Genomic DNA, 17,828 nt, shown 5'->3' with positions numbered 1-17,828 from the left:
CTCTCCAAACTGTGTGGTCTGCTCTCTTTCCTGAATGCCAATAAAACATAAAATGTCATATTTTTTTTGTATCAACAAGATAACTACTGTAAACAACAGAGACTTGGAAAATATGATGACTCACAGTGACCAACAACATGTCTGCATCCTGTTTATGACAGGATCTATGTTACAGCAGTCTGGGTGTTGGTTAAGAGGGTTTGACCCTTACAAGTCTCACCTTTCAAAGTGGAGATCGTAGCCACAAGCCAAAATTGCCCTCCAGACACTACGAATGTCCTGCTTGGCACGGTCAACAGCAAATTTATGGAAGCCCTCCAGTGTCAGGAATTTCTCCTCCGGGACTAAAGGAAACAGAGCAGTATGTGAGGGAGGCTGAGAGATCTTGTTTATGCAAACACACTTTAAAGGTACAAGTGCGGTGGTGGAACATCATGGTGGGTTCACTACAGGTTACCAGAGGGCAAAGTGATTATTTGAGTTAAAAAACACACCAAGGTGGGTTTAGTTTTATGACATTCAGAAACAAGAAGAGAACTTAACTGTATGAGTAAAAAAAGTTATTTTAAACACTCCTAGTTGTTAAAAAAAAACATATATAGTGGTGATTCTTCAATTGAGGAAGTTTTTCCGTCCCCAGGGTAGATTTTCGTTGTACTTGTTGCAATGACAAATAAAGTTCTATTCTATTCTATTCTATTTCCAAGAATTTTTTTTATTTTTTTTTTTTACAAAAAACAAATAATTCTATTAGTAAGAGTTAGATTGAAGAAGCTATGAAAAAACAACTGTGTCTCAATGGTTATATTTCAAAATTCAAAAGTGCAAGATTTTCACAGTTTTGGGCTTGTCCCCAATCCAGGTATTTTAACATTCCCTCTTTAATAAAGCCACAAAAGTGCTAAATTCATTTAAATACTTACTTTAAATTTCCTCATAAAAACTAAAAATGACATTTTCAAATTCATATAGGTTATATTTGTTCCATTTATTCAATTTGCAGTTAATTTAAAGTTAAATATTGCTGTCCCTGACCCCTAAATTCCACTGCACGCGCCGTTCACTGGCCCTTGCGAAGCACTGAGCTTACGTTGTAATCTATCAGGCAAATTACACTGCACGTGTTGCTGCGCGCACCCAGGTGCGAGAAATACGCTTCAAGGCGATTTTCTGCGCGGCTGCTTCCATACCTCGTAAATTCACTGTTGATAAGAAAGCACAAGACAGGAAGTCACTGTGTGAAGTACCCGGAAGATCCCAAATAAAACACAATGCACCAACTCTTGGATGTAAATTTGCCCAATATGTTATAAATACGTCACATCTGGAGGCACGTGCATCAGGTAAACAGTCGGTCAGAGGGTCCCAGATGCAACACTACGCCATGGATAAAGAGAAGCTGATCTTGGAGGTGGAGAAGTTCAACATTATGTATGATCCCAAACATCCTTTTTATAAGGATACAGGCAGAAAGGACAAGGTATGGACTGACATATCAAAAGTTATGGGAGTGGATGGTGTTCGTGTGACAATGCTATTCACACGAGAGCCTGTGACTCTCCGAGGACCAGCCCTCCAGCCCTCCCCCCTCTGGATTGAGCGGCGCAGTGTGCTGCTTCCAGTGGGGTTTGACAATCGGAGCAAGACTGTGGCGCTCCGCTGCGCTGCGCAGCTTGTGCGGTGGAATTTAGGGTTATACTTCCGTCTTTACCATCACATTCAACATTTTGCAGACTGATAATGTTTTCACAAAAAATCTTGACACTGTTGCATGCTAATTAGATGCTCCAGAGGAACATTCTACGTCATGAGGCAGAAGCCTGATTTTAAAATGCCCACATGAGTAACTTGATCTTTTATTCACCCTAATGTGAGAATATGTTTAAAGTTATTTCACTAATTTTCACTAATTTGTGGGAAATTTCACTTTATTTACATATATTTTGTGTACATTGCATGCTAGCTAACCTGTTAACTTAGCAAGTCTAAAACTTTACCAATATTTTCTGCAAAAATTGAAATTTGTCGTTACCGTCACACGTCATTACCATCACACAGGTGAAAAAGGCTTTAAATGTCATCATTGAGACACAGCTACTTTTTTCATTACTTCTTTAACCTAACCCTTACAAATTTTTTTTGGTAGCAAACATTTTTCTTCTCGGGAATCTACCCTGGGGACGGAAAAACTTTCTTAGTTGAAGAATCACCCATAGATGTATCCTTTGCTTTCTGTTACAGTAAATTCAAACACTCATTATGTGAGCCATCCTTCAGTGATGTTTCACATCAAATATTTCTCTAATTACTGCTACCTTCAGTTTTCTTTGCAGGAGATTTTTCTACATCTTTCTCTTCAGGTCTGGATTTCTCAGGAGATTTCGGTTTCAAGACCGTCTTCTTCTCGCTCAGTGCAGTTCTAGCAGAGGAAAGAGATTGTTAAAGAAATCAAATAACTGTGACAAAGTGAAAACCAACTTCACAAGTGGAACTCAAAGTTCTGTGTTAAGCACACTCACCTGACACTGTTGAGCACAGACTTTTCCTTGGTGGGAGGTTTGGTAATAGGCCTCTTGGTGCTCACAACTTTACCCTGGTGCTGCTCTTTTCCTGCCTTGCTGTATTTGTTTTTATTTGGCTTGGGAGTGCCGTACTTCCTCAGGATCTGTTACAAACAAATGTTGACATGCATAAATGAAAATGCAAAATCAAAGAAATTCAATGCCAAACATCATGGACAGTTCTTCACTGTGTTGTGTACCTGAGTCAGCTGATCCTCGAGTACTTTCTTGGGGGGCCTGACGTTGGTGAAGAAAGTATGCAGGAGGTTTCCTGGGGTCTGAGAGTTGATCTGCTCCTTGCTGAGGTAAATGTCTGACACTTTAACTGGCTTTGTTGGTGTGAGGCTGAGCATCTGCTCTGAGTGCACGCAGCTCTTAAAGATGTCTGTGAGGACATCTCGTGCTCCAGGGACAAGCTTGTCGCCTTAAAACATGGAGAAGGATCAATTTAGGTATATGCTCACAGAACTGGGGCTACAGTGGAAAAGCAAAAATATCCAACACCCACCTTTGATCGACTTGTCCAGGAAATAGTCTTCCAGAGCAGAGCTTCCTTGTGTGTCAAACAGACTTTGGTTAACACTGGATGCTGTGAGGATCTCCTCATTGGTCAACTCCATAAGCTCCTCTTCACCTTCCAGACTGGACAAGCCAATCAGATCACTGCTGTTGAAAAGACTTGCTCTGATTTTTTCCACTTTGGCCCTAGAACGAACCTGAAACCAATAAAAGACAGACAGCTGTAACCCCTCAGAACAAAATCAAACAGCTAAGAGCAACAGTTGCTCATGGTCAACCCACCTCAATGACAGCATAGCCCTTGATGGGTCTTGTCATCACAGCATTGCTCTCCAGTGAGGTGACAGTGTTCATAGAGCCCCCATCTGACACTGACGGTGTTTCTGCGCTGTCCACAGGCTCACCCAAGCTGCCCAGGCTCCCCAGGCTTCCTGTGCTGCAAAAGGAGGTGTCTAGGCTCTCCTGACTAGAAACAGTTTGGGAGTCTTGAGGTCCTTGCTGTGGAGAGGTAACAGCTGAAGCTGCAGCAGGGGTAAGGGGTGGAACAGCTAACATCTCCTGATCGACAGAAAGTTCACTGGCGGTGCGGGAGACTCCCTGAGAGGAGCTGCAAATGGATGTTTGGCTGGTAGATGCTGAAGCGCTCACACTCATGGCTGGAGTCACACTACTGGAGCTGTCAGGACTCTCAGGACCGCAACTGTTAGGAAAGGGGCGCTCAGGTTCAGGCCCTGCTTTGCCATCCTGAGGGCTGGAAACCCCAGCTCCAGGTTTGGGCTTCTTTGGGTCCTCCTCCTGCAGAGGGATGAATACTTCATCCTTGAAAAGACCTCCATGTGCGTTGCAAGCCCTGCGGATAGCGTTTCTGACCACGGCCTCCTCCAGGTGTGTGGGGATACCTGAGAGCACCAGTAGGCGGCTGTGGGCAGTGGGTCCTACCAGGGCCTGGCAGGCATCTGTCACTGCATCGCTGGTCACACTTAAGCCTTGTGGGTCTTTGTTGGCAAGATGTCGCAGGATCATCAGGAGCGTGAGGCAGCGGTGGAACCACAGCATGTCCTCAGGTTTACTTCCTGCCATGTTCAGCAGAGCGCTGTCACTCTCCGACAGCCGTGTGCCTCCACTTCCTCGTTTCCCAGAAACTGCTGCGGCTACAGCAGCTGCTGCTCTCTCGCGCTTCATCTTCACCTTCTTGCGTTTTGAAAGCAGACTGGGGCTCTGGGGTGTCTGTCCTGGGGATGACGACGAGGATGAAGAGGAATCACTGAGATTAGGTGCGCTGGTGGAGGACAGAGCTCCCACTGAAGAGCCGCCAACGTTAAGCGGGAGTGTCACCTCCGCCACAGCCAGACACACCTCCATCAGAGCATGGAAATAGGTGGAGAAACGGCTCTGCTCCGCCCCCAGAGCTAACGCAATGCCTCCAGAAGAAGAGCCTCCTGCACCAGCTCCTCCAGCCGTCCATCCCTGAGTCTCCCGGTCATATAGCTTTCTGAGTTCTGTCTGCAGGGCCATGAGCACGGCCAGGCAGGGGTTCAGCAGCAGAGCGATGGAGCTGGAGAGACCAGCAGGACTTTTGCGCTGCTCCAAATGGTGGATCTTCCGCAAAAGCTCTGCCAGTAAGTGAAAGGTCAGCTCTTTGATGGAGGGAGCCAAATCAGTGGTCCATAGCAAACCCCCTTCAACAACAACGACACAGAAGACAGTGAAAGTTGGGATTTGTGAATGCTGTATTTATGTTTGGTATTTTTTTTATCATTAAAGTTTTCCAAGTTCTTCATCATTTACAAGATTATTGTTAAGTGATCATCTTTAAGGGTTCATATTAAATGATTATGTGATTGAATTTAACAATCATTAGTTAAAAAATCAAAATACATTTCAGAGTTTCTCAACCTACCTAATAGTTCTACCACCTGCAGCAGCACAGACGGGGGTACCGTGTCCAGCTCATCTTCTGATCGCTCACTGCTCTCTCCCAGCTTCCATGTCAACAACTGTTCTGCAAATGCCACAGCCAGAGGAAACTCCAGTGGCAGGGAGTGCAGCACCAGCACAGCACCAGGAGGAGGCGACACACCTGCAATCAACACAAGAGAACATCTAATTACATTTTATCCTCACATGAAAAGTAAATCAGCTGGTTTAATTTCCCTCTTGGCAGTTGAATACTCACCCAGCTTGATGTGCACCTTATCCGTGGGAATGATAACAGAGGGATACTGGTTGGTGGTGGGAGGGGGAGTAAGGCCTGTGTTGGTAGGTGAGGCATCCAGAGGATAGCACACCGCCTCCATCAGATTCAGCTGACCATTTCTACGCACTTTGTGACCCAGGCCATACACCATAACTCGAGCCCAGGGAGCCTTGTACAGGCTGGAGCTGATGGGGAGAAAGAGAAGGAGAAAATGCATTTAAAGATGGGCTAAAGCAACAGAGAGTAAGAAATCTGTGTTCTGTGGGAGCATCTCACTCTTTCCTGCAGCCCAGCTGGCTCTCCTTGCAGGATACAATCACAAAGGCAGCACCTGGGAAGCTCACATCCATGCTGACCTTTGACTCAGTTACAGGAAATTCTTCAGATGTAAACTGCTCTGGTGCATTCTGTCAAAGTGTAAATCAAAAGAGGTGAGCAACTTTACTAACTGGACATGAAAGCAGAAAGGTGTGTGTTCACGCAGAGCTGACCTGCAGGAAGCAGCAGATCTGCTTTGTGAGCTCCAGCAGGCTCTCCTCTCCTTGATGCAAGGCACGGGTGATGGCCACTGTCAGCCACTCCCGGATGGGCTGAGCATTACCCTGATAGAACAAGTCTGAGGGAGAGCAACTCTGTCCCTGGAGGTTGTGGAGCAACGACTGGGCCAGTAGGATCGCACTTGAGCTGATAGTGCCATCTGCAGGAAGAACAGCACCATGGCAATTACACCCGGGAAAAAGTCAGATTTCTAAATCAACGGAGGACTCAGAGGACAGCGTGGCACTCACCTGGGAGAGGTGGAGCCAGCAGCTGGTTGGAAAGCAGCTGCAGGTGCTCCAGGGTGATGTCACGAATGGCAGGTATGTGGAAGAGACGTGTGAAGGTGTGTGGGCTCTTGGGGGCAAAGATGTTGAGCAGAGCCATTCGACAGTACAACCGAGCCAGTGCACTCTCACAGCGGAGCAGTTCCCTACAGCAAAGTAGGAAGTCAAGTTTTGTTTGTGCTGAGCTGCAGGATGCATTTAAATTATGTTAATCCTGATTAGGTTCACACATTACCTGTGAATCTGAATGTTGCTGCTGTCTAATGAGACTAAGCCATTAGCTGCAGTTCGTCGGGATCCAGCAGGAGGGCGCTCCAGCATCTCAATAGGATACCAGTACCTCACCAGGACCCCCTCACTGCGCAGGTACGTCTCCACCTGAACCAGCTCATTCACCTGGACAAGGTAAAGGGAACAAGAGGCACACAATAATTTGGCAAACATAAATGATGTATGCCACAATGTATGAGGATGCATTTCTAACACTATCAGGAGATATAGGCTCATACCAAAGAAAGCTAGATAAATAATATATTCATGCTAGCAACAGAATGGGTCAACTGATCTGATTGATACCCTTTGGCATACCAAAGAAATATCTAGATGGCACACAAAGCAAAAATGAACATCAAGTTTTGTACTCACAGAGTCCACATCCAGCACTACCCCGTGCAGACCAAACGTCTTCAACATCCCCCTGATAGCAAACTTAGGCAGGGCTGTCCCTCCTGTAGTGCTGTTGGTGTTGTTGCTGTCTGGACAGCGGATGACCACCGTCAAACCTGTGTTTCAAAGGGAAATGATCACCCAGGTATATTCATGAGTAAATTACAAAAATAGTAAATCTAAATTTACGCTGGCTTGAGCCTAATGTTATCTCATTTTCTCTTACTGTGTTGTAACTGTTAGAGTAATGGAGAGGTACCTTTGCGGACTTTGTCAATAGTAAACTTGTTGGCCTCATCCTTGATATCCTCAATGGTGGGGAGATACAGGTCACGAGGGATGCCGCCATTCTCTTCATACAGAAACTCAACTGTCTGTCTTGCAATGTCAACCATTCCTGTTGTGAATGAAACGCAGAGACAAACAGGGTTAAAGCTGTCCTTGGCAAATCGATACAACAAAACTTCTGAGCAAGAACTCTCAATACAAAGTTTACAGAGCACGGTCTTCCTTAAAACAGAAAGGACATAGCCAGTTTTTGATTTAATGAACTCTGATCTGAGCTTTAAACTGATTAAGTAGGTTGTTAGCTTGTTTCATGTCCACTTAAACTGAAGAACAATACTCAGTGAACCTTGTTCTGTTTTACTTAAGGGAAATTAATTAAGGAGAACGTTTTAGAGAGTGCCAACAAAGATATTAAGTGGGAAGCATTCAGACGGATCAGTGATTTTAAAAGGAGCAAAACAAAGAGAAGAGACACATTAACTAGAGTCTTGTTTGGCTAATGATTCGAATTTGACCTTCCAGCTTCAGTGATTTTGACTGATATTTGTTATACACATCAAAGTATTAAATGCTTAACACAGCTTCACAGCTTCTTTCAAATTAACTTGTTGTTATACACTGATTGACTAACTGTGATATCGAAAAAGAAAAGGAGGTTTGTGTTCTAGTAATTTGTTAAAACAGAATTTGGAGTTATGACATATCTGTAGACTTTTTCTGTACCTAGCTGCAGAGCTCCTTTGATCTGGTCCAAGCCAGACTTCCTCTCAGCCTCGTTGCGGAACCGCCTGCGAATGGTTGGGAACACTTTGGTCTCCCAGGCCTTGACCAGCAAGGCGTAGTGGTCCTCCTGAACATGAGACAGACATATAATAAGGGGAATAAACCTTAGATGAATTTATGAAAATGATGTGAACTTTGGAGAAGTGTAGGCTCCACTCACTCTTGGGACATCATCATCATCCTCATCATCACTCTCATCATCTGCGATAGGAGGAGGATGTGGGTCAGGCCCCGAGGTGACCAGGTTTTCATAGCTAAGCTCAACTTTGTAATGGCACGACAGGTCACTGTTGTACTCTATAATAGCAGAAAATGACAACACACAATTGCAGCTTTCGCTCATTTCACCAACAGGAAGTTAAAATAAAACGTAAAAGTAGGACATTTATATGTAACCAAAGACGAAACAAAACAGCATGTTTGATCAATAAGGTAAGACTAAAATCAAGGTGAAAGCCTACGTTGCTGAGGAACTGCCACAGCTGCAATACGACAAGGCGGTCCATGAGAGCCAGAGTCAGAGGTAACACTTGCACCTGCATCGTTGTCACTGTCTGAGGCCATAGCAAAGGGTAGCGCTTCAAAGTTTGCACTTATTTCCTCTGCAAGGTCAACACACAGGTCTGCAGCATTTCTGTGTGCTTGGCCTTCTGCATAAGCAAAGGGCCGGTTTCCAAAGTTGGCACGGATCTTTGAGTTCTGTGCATGAAAAAAAGAAAACATCAAGTGAGTGTTTTTTTGAAGATATAGATACAGTATTATGCATATTTATTGTCGCTTAAAAACAAGTCATGAGTTTTTCAAATGTTCAAAGTAGGTAAGTTTTAAAGAAACTCACCTTCTTTTGAATGTGAACCAGGGGCCACATTCCACCAGCCACATCTTCGAGGATGGGGCTGAGCCGCTGACCGCAGTAGGTAAAGTAGACTCTGCCTTTAGGCGCCTGACCAGGAGGTGGAGGAGTGCCCTCAGAACGTTCCCAGCCTATTCCAGCTACATCACCTGTGTTCAATGTATGTATTGTCAAATTAATAGAAAAGCTCAATGCCATCAGGTTAAAACAAGAGACAGCATGCTTGTGTAGCTTGAGCAAAGGAAGCAAGATATGCTAGCAACATGGATTATTTTGAAAGAGCAGCCAGTTCAAGAGTTCAGTCCAAAATCCATAACATTCATCGCTGTATGGATTTATAAGACGACCAAATCAAAGAAGAGACTGTGGATTATGATCAAGGAAAACTTTGTCTCCTGTCTCACCAGGAAGTAGAGCCACATCCAGCCTGACACTCTTCCACTGCAGCAGACTGGAGCCGTTATAGTGCACTGCCCTACCATTACTGACACAGACAGACAGGAGACAGACGCACAGAAATGGAACAACAAGAAAGAGAAGAACAGCAGTCAGCACTCCAGTTAGAAACAGCGCAGTGGGAAAAGGATGGAGTTACTGAGCGTTGATGTGCAGGTAAACATACTTATGAAACAGACAGGTGCCCACAGGGTTGGTCCACGCTCCGTCTCTCTTCTCTGCCTCAGTGGCAAAACCAAAGGACACAATGGGCCCACTGTCCTCCTCTGAGTCTCCATAGGAGACAATTTCTATCTCCCAGTAAAAAGACGGGGCCTGCAGGGGAAAAGAGATTAATCAATCTCATACAAGTTCAAACAGACAGAAATAGCAGGTCATAATCCTTTGAGTGTGTTTAAACGGGATGTGCCAACCTGGATTGGTACAGGGCATGTGGCATAGATGAAGGTGCCTCTGGGCAGCCCTCCTCCTGCACTGGGATCAGCCAAAAAGGTGACGGAGGTCAGGCGAGATGAGAACATGCAGGCACGGACCGGGGGGAACACTCTGGACGGACACCAAGTGATCTCCTTAGGCTGATGAGAGAAGAACATCAAAGGAATCGTAAAAAGAGGGGAAAAAAATCATCTGACTATTAAATTTATCAGAAAGTCTTTGAAGATTTTTGACTCAGGGTCAAAATGAGTGAGCAAGTTGAGGCTTATAAGATACATTTAAGTTCACACTGTAATTATCGTTGTTTCAGCTGTCAGACAATGAAAACATTCATTTTTTTTCATCAACAATTTTTGTTAAGACTGACATTTGTCTCTCTTTTATCAGGGAGAAGATCAGCTGAGGTCTAACTGTCTCTACAAACAACAGACAGTCTCAAAAATGTTCAGTGTTTTTTTGCCACACAGATTTTTTGCTTGTTGCATCAGAGTGGATCACCCTGATGTGGACTCTGATGTGGATCACCCTGATGTTTTTATTTTGATGTTGCGAAAATGAGTGTAAAAACTAAGAAAATTGAATCAAGAAATGAAAATGCCATAAATTTGGGCTCCCACCTGGCGTCTGTCGGTCTGCAAAGGAGGAGGAGGAGGCCGAGCGCAGTCCCTGTACAGCATTCTTACTCTTTCACATTGAGCTTCAACCATGCCCAGCCGTTCCCCTGCTCAACGAGACATAATTGTATCAAACACACTGCTGAGTAAATGAACATGATGCGTTGAAGGGCTTTTGAGCACATAAAAGATTTCACATAACAGCACAAATTCTCACCAGGGCTGCATTCCTGGGCAACGAGGTTGAGCACCTCAACAGCCGCGGGACACTGCTGGATGAACTCCTCACAGAAAGAGCTGTCCTCCAGAAGCTGAGCCATCACCAGACATGCTCTGAAAACAAAACAAAACCCTGTTTGAACTTTTCAAAATAAAAAGACCTAAAGGGTTTTCGATGGCAAGATTTTCAAAAAACGATCATCAAAACCAGGAGCATGAAACACCAGACTCAATAAGTTAGAATTGATGAAAATTAACAGGACTAATCTAAAATCTAAAAAAATTAATCCATAAAGGTTAATCAGGATTTGTGTTCTTGGTTTCTTTTGATGTACCTGGTTCTGATTTCTGCCAGCAGACGCACTGCAGCCATAACCGGGCTGGAGCCATCTCCTGTAGCTGGTAGAGAGGTGTGAATTGAGAGACTGCCCTCCTGTGGCAGAAGCATCGACTGCACTGCTTGAACCACCTTCTCTGTGATTGATAGCTTGTAAAGAGGGAGAGCCTGTTGAGAGGGAGAGAAAGAGCGGGACATGAGAGATTGAAGCTGCTAGCTCTAATAAAAAGTAGGTCTGTCTTAAAAAGTAGAGGAAAGTAATACCTCAGATCTGGGAGTGCAGAGTCGTGATATTGGTACTGTCAGGATGTCGGAGGCTTTGCAAGTTCTCCTGTACTCACAGGAAGGGAACTTGACAGTAGCAATGCCTTCCTGCTCATTGATGGACATCACTATGCCCACACTGCCCAGCACCCCTTTACCCACCACCTGCAGGGAGAAGTCACATTTAAAAACATGCCCAACATTTGACTATTTAGTGTGATGGTAATGCTCTTTTTGTGATATGTGTCCCTTTATTTACCTGGACCTCAGAGCCTATCTTAATAGTTTCTTTGAAGCCTCCAAGTGCACAGAGTGCTGCAACAGCTTGTCTGCCTATGGCCTGCAGCTTTGCCAGTTTCCTGCCACTGCTGCTCCCATTCTCCAGAATACTCTCAGCATACTTCCCCAGCTGAGGGATAAACATCAGGGCCCGAGAGAGAACCTACAACAGATCCCAAAGGAAAAAAACAATTGGTTCAATGCAAACTACATTACACAAGATCTGTCATTGTAAATCTGAACCCTGTTGCAAGCAATACACATAACATTTCTTTACTTTTTCTGCAGTGCTGGTCCAGATCTGAGCAGTGTTGGACTCTGGGGCAGTGAGCAGGCTGTGCAGCAGAGCAATGACCTCAGCAGCCATACTGTTGGCAACATGGCCACTGATGAAAGGCCGGACAGGGTCTGACCTGTTAAAGATGGAAGATCAGAACAAGTGTTTTATATATAGTTTGAGCAGCACAGACATGTAGAACAAAGAAAAAAAAAACCTTCACGATGCATACAACTGAATGATAAAAACATCACATTTACAGGGAAGGAGGACGTGTTTTACTTTGTTTACTCACCTCGCCAGCTCAGCATTCCTGTCCCTGCAAACAGCAGTCTGAGCTGTCTTCTTCTTGTCACCTGTGGTTATGCCCCCTGCAGTCTCCTGAGCTAGAGTCTCCACAGGTGGACCAACGCTCACAATCAGACCAGACTGAGCCCACTTGTTGGCCTTCCTCAGGGCAGCAGATGCTTCCTCTGTAATGACCTCACAGCTCCCGCTCTAGGAAAGGATAAAAATGAAAGACAAGCTTGTGGATTGAGAATTCCTAATCCTTTTTTCGACTTACAGGACATGCTTCTTATGTAACTCTCACCTTGGTCATGTCCCTGTCCATCTTGACCACCTTTTCCATGTTTGCTCCAGTGCCAAGACGAAATGGACGTCCCTCTGAGCTGCTGTATTTTGGAGTGAACAGACAAACACTCATGCCACCAAAAGATAAAGCAAAACTTGCTGATAAAAGACAAAGGTATTAGAGAAACCTTACCTGAGGAGTGGTTGTAAAACTTCATGAGATGACTGGTCCTCCCTCTTGTGGATAAAGATAGATAGTTTGCCATCCACTGCCTCCCCCTCTTCGCCAGCATCATCTGACTTCAGAGCTCCTTTGGAACTGGCACGGGATGCACAAGTGTCTGGCTCGGAGGAGATGGGGGAGAGCAGGGTCTGGCAGCCTGGTAAAGAGGAAAAAATGGGAAATTGTATAAAGAATTAGCAGAAGGCAGTATTTGGATAAGTTAATAAAACCTTTCTAGGTTAGATAAACCAACCTGGTACAACATAGTCTGCCAACTTGGCAAGAAGCAAAGCAGCAATCCGCGAGGCAGGGTCGTTGGCATCTTGCTGCTCAGCATCTAGTGTGTTTATAGAGTAGCTCCATGAGGGCAGAGCCACGTTACCGCAGTCCTCTACACTCATGAGGGGCAAAGCAGCTCGACACAGCTGCAGGATGATGAGGACCAACTTTGGAGAAGGTCTCTGGTCGAGCAGCAGAGACAAGAGCTTAGAAACACAAGCTGGCTGGCTCAGGATGGCCTTCCCTATGTGGCTCCTGAAAATCAAACACAACCCAGAATCAGATTCAGATTTAGTAGTAGTAGTTTTTACATTGCGAGGAGTTTGTCATGGTCTGCTGGTGCAAAAGTTAAAAATAAATCAAAATAAACGATGCTATGACACACAGTGTTTGAAAACACATTATATTCACAAATTGCAGGAATTATTACCTGGAAAGATCATTAAGCAGACTGAGCACATCCTGTAAGGCATCATTTCCAGCTGCCTGGTTCCCACAGCACTCAGTAGCTCGGGCCAGGTGATTGGTTAGCAGGCTGGACACCTGCCGTGCCAGACCAGAGTGTACTGCATCCGTAGACCCACCTTCAGGGAATAATAGAGGTTTCAACCATCATTACAATTCACCAACCAAGCATGCTTTATGTCAATGACTTCCTTCCTGCCTCTGAATTCAAACATCTCAGCAAGATGAGCAAATAAACTGAGCGTAACAGTTTGTTTTCCTAATTACAAAAGACATCAATAAGCTTACCTTCTACCTTCTCCCACTCAATGCAGCGGTTAGCCAGCACCTGGAAAGCAGCCCAGGCCATGGTTGCCACTTTCTGCTTTTTTGTCTGCTTTTCATTTGAGCTGCATTCTCTCTGACCGCTTAAACTACACAGGCTGTCCATGAGCTGGACCAGACCACTGCGGACCAGGCACTGCTCCTCACTCCTGTAACAATAAACATATTAGAAGAGGGTAAGGGATTTGAGGGCTTTGTTATACAAAGACAATTTAATAGAGAGACGATAAAGGATAAAATCTCTTGCCTGGTGTAGGGAATTGTGCAAAGCAAGCCAATACTGTTGGCACAAGCAATGGGGTAGCGAGCACATAGTGACACTACAGATGTCATGGTTTCTCCAAAGGCCTCCTGCACCTGCTCTACCATCCCACCACAGGTCAGCTCCTCAATCCTGCACACAAGGCACACATCATCTAAAATATCTGACAAATTAACACATTGGTCAATCTTCACAAAGTATATTGAAGGAAGATTTCTGTGGATAGCAAATCAAGAAGCCCCCTTCTCTTACCTCGGACCCCCTTGCAGCACCATGGTGACAGGGCCCACCAGGTGTGTAACTCCTCCAACTCTGACAGCAGCAGTAAGTAACTCCCTCATATGGACAAGTGCCTGCTTCCGTGTGCTGCCACGTCTCCATCGTGTCTGCGCAGCAGACAGGAAACTGCTGCTTGACACCTGACACAGAATTAACCAGAGTTTAGATTATAATGTCAGGCGAGGAGTCACAAATTCATTTAGATGACAATACAGTTAATAAAAAAGGAAGGAATGTTGTGAGACTAACAGCCTGATCAGGTGTGGTTCCTATAAAGGCGAAGAGCTGTCCCAGCAGCACGCTGTACGTTGGTTTGTCCCGGCTGTCCTCTATGGTCAGAGACTGCAGCAGAGTAAATGAGCTGCTGCGATGACTAGTAGGATGGTGTCGCCTCCTATAGGTTGAACAACAAAGTTTAAATCCAGCCCTTTTATCCTAATATTCTTCAAGCGCGTTATAGCAGTTGATCTATTTTAGACAAATACCTCTGGGGGGCATGTGTAAACTCCAAATCTTGGTTGGCGATCATCTCTAAGTCAGAGGGTGCAGACATGCTGCGTAGAAACACTGGCTGCTTCACCATGGGGATCACCGTCTTAGCATCTGACACAGACTTGGAGGCTAGCACAAAATGAAGAATTAAGTGAGACAAGTTCTCTCCCTGATGTGTCTCTGACAAAGAAAATCATTAAATCATTAAGTAATTACTAACTGAAACTCTGACAGATTAAAAAAACCATCAGAAAAAAAAGATGGTGATACTGTATTCTCAAATTCATTAAAGTCAGACTCCTGTGAAAGTTACACAACTGTCCCCATAAACTTCACGAGGACATAAGCTGCTAGACATTGAAGTAATTTGAGTATCTGACAAGTTGAGAAATCTCTTATCCCAACCCTTCCGCTTAATGAAATTTAGCAAAGCATAAGGGAGGACATTAGACATGGATGTGTACCTGGACCTGGTGTCCCTGCAGGTGTGGAGGTTAGGCTCCTGCAATGTGGAGCAATGGTCACATGAAGCAGCAGCTCTGCGCGGTTCATCAGACTCCTCACCAGTGCTTTTGTTTTAGCCAGTGAAGTCACATTTCTGAGGTGCATGGTGTTCACCTCCTGAAAGAATTTCTCCCTGCAGGTTCAAATACATCATATGAGTACACGAGGTGACCCCTGGTGAAAGAGCTGGCTTAACTTTTAATTACTTGCCTCAGTGCAAGAACGACATTTTCCAAATCGGTGAAGTCGAGTGGGACCTCCTTCAGGGAGCAAAGCAGTTCAAGCTCCTTGATTTTGTTCTGCAGCAAAAATATCCCCAGTATATTGTGAGTATCAAAGAAAATGCTGGCGGTTAATGTTTAATGTCACAGGCAGTGGTTGATAGTTTTGTACCTCAAAAAAGTGGTAGTCATGGAAGAAAGGAGTGTTGTTCTCCAGTTTCCCCTGATGTGCTTCCTCCACCTCATTCTGCCACTTCTGTTCTAATTCTGCAACACTCTGCAAAAAAAAACACAACAGAGAGTTAAACACCACAAACTCAGAATTTCAGTTTGTGTGAAGGTTGGTAGTTGATTTATTTTTTAAAGCTACACATGGGTCTTTTGGTGGACAGGAACCTAACTTTCAATGTTAACCTTTGGTTCTAGAAGTGACACTCGTATCAGACTACTACAATACTACAATATTCTGCCCTTTTAGACGCAACAACATTCAGGCAACCTACAAATTGTATAATGATGCAAAATGTAGAAAAAAATGTGGCTACAAATAATCACAGATTAGCAAAAACGTTTAGGCAAAAGCCGTTTTAGATTTTTCCTCCTGTAGCCATATTGTAGGACTTGAACTGCCAAATGCAGATTTCTCCAGTTCTCAGAGTTAAATCATTACTTAGAACAAACTAGCTTTTAAAGTTGTTCCTCTGTGGCTCACCTGAAGCTGGCGCTCCATAGCATTGATCTTCTTGAAAGTTTCAGCCATGATCTTGCAGACCAGATCGTACTCTTCTGCATGATCCTCACGGTACTGATAGTTAACAAGTGACTGTAGGGCGTCAACCAGGCTGAGATGTTTAATCACACAGGATACTATAACCTCCTCCATGACATCTGGCCTGATCACCTCCCTGACAGAAAAAATCAGAGGTGAACAAAAATGTTACCTCAGGCTGCTGGCACTTTGGTCTACAACAAAGAAAACTTCTGCTACTTACTTGATGCTTGGGCGAAATTGTGGCCGAGCTCTTCCAGACACTTCTCGTAGCCTACCCATGATGCCTGGAGGAAGACGGATACGAGGCAGGTCAAAGTATGTCCCTGGCATGAGGCCTGGAGGTGGGATAAGGACGTCGGAGGGGTAGGTGAACTCCCGATCCTCCTCAATAGTGAGGGGCAGAGGTGACGGGCTTGGTGTGAGAGCAGGAGAGATAGCACCGTTTGCTTCCACCTGCCACTGACATCTGGAGGAGAAACAAATTGTGCCATCAATACATGAATCGATCCCCACAGAATATGATTGACTAATCTCATAATGTTTGATATTTGTCACGTGGAGATATTCTGTAGCACTTTGCTAAGGCTGTGTCACCTCTGCAGCAGTTTAGAGCAGAGCAGGTCATGACAGGCGTCCTCTTCCCTCGTCACTTCTGGCCCATTGTACAAAATCCGGAGCATTGAGCAGGCGAGCACTGAAAGACCCAGAGCCAGGTCTGCCAGGAAGGGGAGGCCTCCTGAGACATCCTCTGATGACTCCTGAAAACAAAAGCAAAGAGCATCTCCAGAATCAGTTACTGTTCGGTGCTGGCAGTATGATTAAGAAGTAGTTAACATTTAAGTTTGGGTTGTTGAACCTGAGCTCTGACAGTGCAGGAGAACCCCCACATGGCTTTGTCTGGAGTGTTGTGTTCCCGTCCACTCCTCATCTCAAAAGAAAACGTCACAGTATCACCTTCAACCTGTAACAGAACACAGAAATCAAATGCAGCAAATGCAGTATGAGTATTTTGTTATAGATGTTTGTCTGAGGAAGAGTTTCTTTACCTTGACGAGGTCTTTGGGCCACCCTGTCCCTAAGACAGAGCGACTGCCATACCCCAGAGTGTTTCCACCATACTCTGTCACTTTCCGACTGTTGGTGTTTGGGCCGGCATAGATAACCAGCTAAAACATAAAAGATCACATTACATGTACAAAAGTTTGATCATCCTGAGTAGAAACTGTAGACAATGTATGTGAAAGGAAAAAGTGAAATGAATGCCTCTGAGTTAGCACACATTGTCAGAGGCTGTTACCTTGTCATAGTCATACTGTGAGGAGCAGCGAGAGTCAAAGCGAAGGTAAAGGCAGCGGGCCCCTGGGATGTGTACCGTCTCCTTAAACTTGTAATTGTCCCTCACAGGATGCACTGTCTCTACAGTTTTCCCAGCAGCCCATGGGGCAGGGATCTTCAGTCCAGTTAGAAAACCAGGCTCCTCACGTTCATCCAGAATTCTAATTTTACGGACAAAAGAAAACTATTAGTTTTATAAAACTAAGTTTTCCAGGACAAAGTCTTTAGCAGATCAGGCTAAAATCATACTTGCTTTAATTAAATTCAGCAAAGCAATACGTGTATGGATTCATTTTCAGCACTCTAACAGTAACATCTTAGTTATACGTACTTGTCATCAGCTGCACATGCCTTTGCTCCTTGCCCTAAAGAGCCACCCATGAGGGAAGGCTCTTCAGTGAATAGTGGAGACTGAGTCTTAAGCAACAGGGCAGTCTGGGGAAGGATTGAAAATAGATACTTAAATGACTGCTTCCCCTACTCAAGGAAAAATAATTATTCTTTTTAATGCAAAAATTGTTTTTTGG

At 44.7% G+C, this 17,828-nt stretch overlaps 1 protein-coding gene across 1 annotated transcript in view; it reads right to left on the bottom strand.

The window, feature by feature from the left end:
• hectd4 (HECT domain E3 ubiquitin protein ligase 4) overlaps positions 1–17,828 on the bottom strand; it is a 37,088-nt gene that overhangs the window by 5,231 nt on the left and 14,029 nt on the right. The window contains exons 20-66 of the mRNA XM_074669420.1: positions 17,633–17,736; positions 17,264–17,462; positions 17,013–17,132; positions 16,823–16,927; positions 16,561–16,724; positions 16,187–16,432; positions 15,907–16,099; positions 15,367–15,471; positions 15,180–15,272; positions 14,934–15,102; positions 14,463–14,598; positions 14,227–14,371; positions 13,951–14,117; positions 13,684–13,830; positions 13,401–13,585; positions 13,078–13,231; positions 12,622–12,902; positions 12,339–12,525; positions 12,165–12,246; positions 11,868–12,070; positions 11,573–11,708; positions 11,276–11,458; positions 11,017–11,181; positions 10,751–10,920; positions 10,414–10,529; positions 10,200–10,303; positions 9,561–9,722; positions 9,314–9,462; positions 9,096–9,175; positions 8,677–8,840; positions 8,300–8,537; positions 7,999–8,135; positions 7,779–7,905; positions 7,027–7,164; positions 6,747–6,883; positions 6,337–6,497; positions 6,066–6,247; positions 5,769–5,974; positions 5,554–5,684; positions 5,257–5,462; positions 4,981–5,160; positions 3,363–4,759; positions 3,070–3,277; positions 2,762–2,985; positions 2,520–2,665; positions 2,316–2,419; positions 221–344 (exon numbers count right to left, since the gene is read on the bottom strand). Of these exons, the coding sequence (XP_074525521.1) occupies positions 221–344; positions 2,316–2,419; positions 2,520–2,665; positions 2,762–2,985; positions 3,070–3,277; positions 3,363–4,759; positions 4,981–5,160; positions 5,257–5,462; positions 5,554–5,684; positions 5,769–5,974; positions 6,066–6,247; positions 6,337–6,497; positions 6,747–6,883; positions 7,027–7,164; positions 7,779–7,905; positions 7,999–8,135; positions 8,300–8,537; positions 8,677–8,840; positions 9,096–9,175; positions 9,314–9,462; positions 9,561–9,722; positions 10,200–10,303; positions 10,414–10,529; positions 10,751–10,920; positions 11,017–11,181; positions 11,276–11,458; positions 11,573–11,708; positions 11,868–12,070; positions 12,165–12,246; positions 12,339–12,525; positions 12,622–12,902; positions 13,078–13,231; positions 13,401–13,585; positions 13,684–13,830; positions 13,951–14,117; positions 14,227–14,371; positions 14,463–14,598; positions 14,934–15,102; positions 15,180–15,272; positions 15,367–15,471; positions 15,907–16,099; positions 16,187–16,432; positions 16,561–16,724; positions 16,823–16,927; positions 17,013–17,132; positions 17,264–17,462; positions 17,633–17,736 (8,660 nt within the window). The remainder of the gene's footprint in view (positions 1–220; positions 345–2,315; positions 2,420–2,519; positions 2,666–2,761; positions 2,986–3,069; positions 3,278–3,362; positions 4,760–4,980; positions 5,161–5,256; positions 5,463–5,553; positions 5,685–5,768; positions 5,975–6,065; positions 6,248–6,336; positions 6,498–6,746; positions 6,884–7,026; positions 7,165–7,778; positions 7,906–7,998; positions 8,136–8,299; positions 8,538–8,676; positions 8,841–9,095; positions 9,176–9,313; positions 9,463–9,560; positions 9,723–10,199; positions 10,304–10,413; positions 10,530–10,750; positions 10,921–11,016; positions 11,182–11,275; positions 11,459–11,572; positions 11,709–11,867; positions 12,071–12,164; positions 12,247–12,338; positions 12,526–12,621; positions 12,903–13,077; positions 13,232–13,400; positions 13,586–13,683; positions 13,831–13,950; positions 14,118–14,226; positions 14,372–14,462; positions 14,599–14,933; positions 15,103–15,179; positions 15,273–15,366; positions 15,472–15,906; positions 16,100–16,186; positions 16,433–16,560; positions 16,725–16,822; positions 16,928–17,012; positions 17,133–17,263; positions 17,463–17,632; positions 17,737–17,828) is intronic.

This window comes from Halichoeres trimaculatus, unplaced genomic scaffold (assembly GCF_033239565.1).
Source record: "Halichoeres trimaculatus isolate MK-OKI-2021-1 unplaced genomic scaffold, fHalTri1.1 fHalTri1_scaffold_5, whole genome shotgun sequence".
NCBI classification, from domain to species: domain Eukaryota; kingdom Metazoa; phylum Chordata; class Actinopteri; order Labriformes; family Labridae; genus Halichoeres; species Halichoeres trimaculatus.
Note: the sequence above shows the minus strand (reverse complement) of the source record. Positions and strands in the feature narration are given on the sequence as shown.